The sequence below is a fragment of the Myotis brandtii genome, unplaced genomic scaffold (assembly GCF_000412655.1).
Source record: "Myotis brandtii unplaced genomic scaffold, ASM41265v1 scaffold17, whole genome shotgun sequence".
NCBI lineage: Eukaryota > Metazoa > Chordata > Mammalia > Chiroptera > Vespertilionidae > Myotis > Myotis brandtii.
The window spans coordinates 3,278,582-3,281,600 of record NW_005356259.1 but is presented as its reverse complement, the minus strand read 5'-3'; the positions used below and the strand labels follow the sequence as shown (position 1 = coordinate 3,281,600).

Genomic DNA, 3,019 nt, shown 5'->3' with positions numbered 1-3,019 from the left:
TTTTTGATAATAATAATAATGAATTCCTTAGTATAAATTATGCTTAACTATTATTTTTTTTATTCTTTGAATACAGGAATATAGAAAATAATTGCTACTGTGTAAGGATTTACCTTTAATTTGTTCTTTTATACTTTTCACATAAGAGTGCCAGGGATAAAATACATATTTTTGAAGTTTTAAATTGTCATATTTAATTGCTATTTCCATTTTTTTAGCTATAATGTCTTCTTCCCTTATGCGAGGAATTGCTATGTCTTTCCAACCGCTATAGGCAGAAAATAGAGAAAATAATATTTTAATGTTATGGCAATATATTACTAAATAAATTGAGAGGGAGAAAAAGTAATACCTCCTCAAAAACCACAGCACAGAAATAAATTATTTTTATTGCTTTATTTCTAGGCGGTCCTTGCATTTTCTTTGAGCTTGCACTTCCCTTGTCTACATTTCTGAAGCCCAGAAAACTCTTAAATCCAAAAGTGTTTTTTTTTCATAACCTATATAGAGGCAAAACTAGACCTGGTCTAGGGTAATTTTGCATCAAAATCTCTCTGCATCTGACACACGGCTGGTCAACGTCTTTCTTCATTTCACAGTTAGAGTATATATCTATCTGACTATAGAAATACTAATATATTCAAATATGTTTTGTTCCAATGTGCTGCCCCAGGCACCACTAAAATGTTATATAATAACCATGGTCTATACAGAGATTACCTGTCTAAATTTTCTCTTAAAGGAATCTCAATTCCAAAACACATCTGGCTCCAAGGGTTCCAGATAAGAGAACTATGGACCTCTATTTTCAATTTTGGAGTTTTACTTAAAAAGTAGAGGCCCGATGCACAAAATTCTTGCAAGGGGCTCAGCCCCTGCCACCAGGGCGGCCCCCTCTGCATCAGCCCTCGCAGCCCAGGCTTCATCCGGAAGGTCGTCCGGAAGGACATCCGGTCTAATTAGCACATTATGCTTTTATTATTATAGATAAAAAAGACAAAGTGATACCTTGAAGAAATAAAGAACATATTTTAAGTAACTATAACTATAGATAAAATCAGCACATCTGGCCAAAAGTGAGCTTTTCTCCATATGGAGACTATCAAGAATGAGAACACAAAGAGGAAGAAATGGTATATAAAAACTCACGTTCGTACCTGAAGTGGCTCTTTACTAAGTGTCCAGTGTAAAAAGTGCATGCTTTTATCATCAAGTCTGGAGTCATCTAAAATAAATAAATAAATAAATAAATCAAACATTAGAAATAAACTCGGGCCACCTCTGGGAGGTCCAAAGGAAAATGAGAGCAATGGTTGCATCTGGGGAGCATTACCCGGCTGGGAGACGGGAACCAATTGGAAGAATTATTTGCCATTTACATATTTTGGAATTTTATTGTGTATGCCTATTGCCTATTTTTTTTTAAATTTTATTGTTGAAAGTATTACATAAGTCCTCTTCTTCACCCATTTACCTCTTCCAACCGGCTCCCACCCCCACCCCAAGGCCCTCACCACCCCTTTGTCTGTGTCCACGGGTTGTGCATTTATGCATATGAGTTCATTGGTTGATCTCTTTCCACATTTTAAAAGATAAAGTCACAGTTTTAAAATTTCCCATTATATTGCACTTACTTTAAAGCATTTAAGGTAAGTACTATGGCATTATTACTAGCAGCTATATTGACAGGATTATAAAGCTGTGAATCTGCTGGTCACTCTGTCACTATTAAACTGGGTGATTTTGCCTTCTCAGGAGTATAAAATGAGATTTTTCTTTTAAAAACAAGCATACAGCTGTAACCGGTTTGGCTCAGTGGATAGAGCGTTGGCCTGTGGACTGAAGGGTCCCGGGTTCGATTTCGGTCAAGGGCATGTACCTTGGTTGCGGGCACATCGATGTTTCTAACTCTCTATCCCTCTCCCTTCCTCTCTGTAAAAAAATCAATAAAATATATTTTTAAAAATAAATAAATAAATAAATAAAGCATACAGAAATTACCAAGCAGAAATAGAAAACTGTGTATATTAAAAGTCTACACTGAAAAAGATGCAAATTTATCACTTGCAACTATTCATAATAATACACATTAATATGTGGGAAAGGCTAAGGATGATTGAAATCATCTGTACCTCCTGTCCATTCTTTAACACATTGACACGCTTATTATATGTACATGGCTACTGTAAAGTGCTTATGCTGTATGTTTTCTCTGATGCTATTGCCACCCTCTTTATCATACAAGTACACAAACAGGTGGTCGTATCTACTTGGTGTAGAGATGTTTTGTTCATATCTATTCCAACTTCCCAGAATTCTGAATTCTACTTTTCTAAGGCAACCCCTTTTTCACCTTTGCACATTGCTGTAAATCTTTGTTAATAGATACAGCAAACAAATGTTATTCATGAATTTATCTCGGGCATATAACAAAAACCCTCGGGCCCCCTGATAGTCTGCTTCATGTTCAGTGCCATTTGGAAATCAGAGAATCATTGATCAGCTGCCTCCTGCACACTCCCCACTGGGGATCGAGCCCACAACCCAGGCATGTGCCCTTGACCAGAATCAAACCCGGGATCCTTCAGTCCACAGGCCGATGCTCTATCCACTGAGCCAAACCAGCTAGGGCCAAATTACTCCTTTCTTAAAATTAAATCTTTATTGTTGAAAGTATTACATGTGTCCTCATTTTCCCCCATTGATCCCTTCTAGCCCGCCCCCACCTCCTCCCCACCCCAGGCCTTTACCAACCTATTGTCTGTGTCCATGGGTTATGCATATATGCATACAAGTCCTTTGGTTGATCTCTTCCCACCCATCCACCCACCTCCACCTTCCCTCTGAGATTCCACAGTCTGTTCCATGCTTCTATGTCTCTGGATGTATTTTGTTCATCAGTTTATTTTGTTCATTAGATTCCACATATAAGTGAGATATGTGATACTTGTCTTTCTCTGACTGGCTTATTTCACATAGCATGATACTCTCCAGGTCCCTCCATGCTGTCTCAAAGGGT

General features: G+C 37.7%; 1 protein-coding gene across 1 annotated transcript in view; it reads right to left on the bottom strand.

The window, feature by feature from the left end:
* FBXL13 (F-box and leucine-rich repeat protein 13) overlaps positions 1-3,019 on the bottom strand; it is a 156,339-nt gene that overhangs the window by 144,441 nt on the left and 8,879 nt on the right. Inside the window, exons 3-4 of the mRNA XM_005862988.2 lie at positions 1,158-1,225; positions 114-268 (exon numbers count right to left, since the gene is read on the bottom strand). Coding sequence (XP_005863050.2) covers positions 114-268; positions 1,158-1,225 — 223 coding nt within the window. The remainder of the gene's footprint in view (positions 1-113; positions 269-1,157; positions 1,226-3,019) is intronic.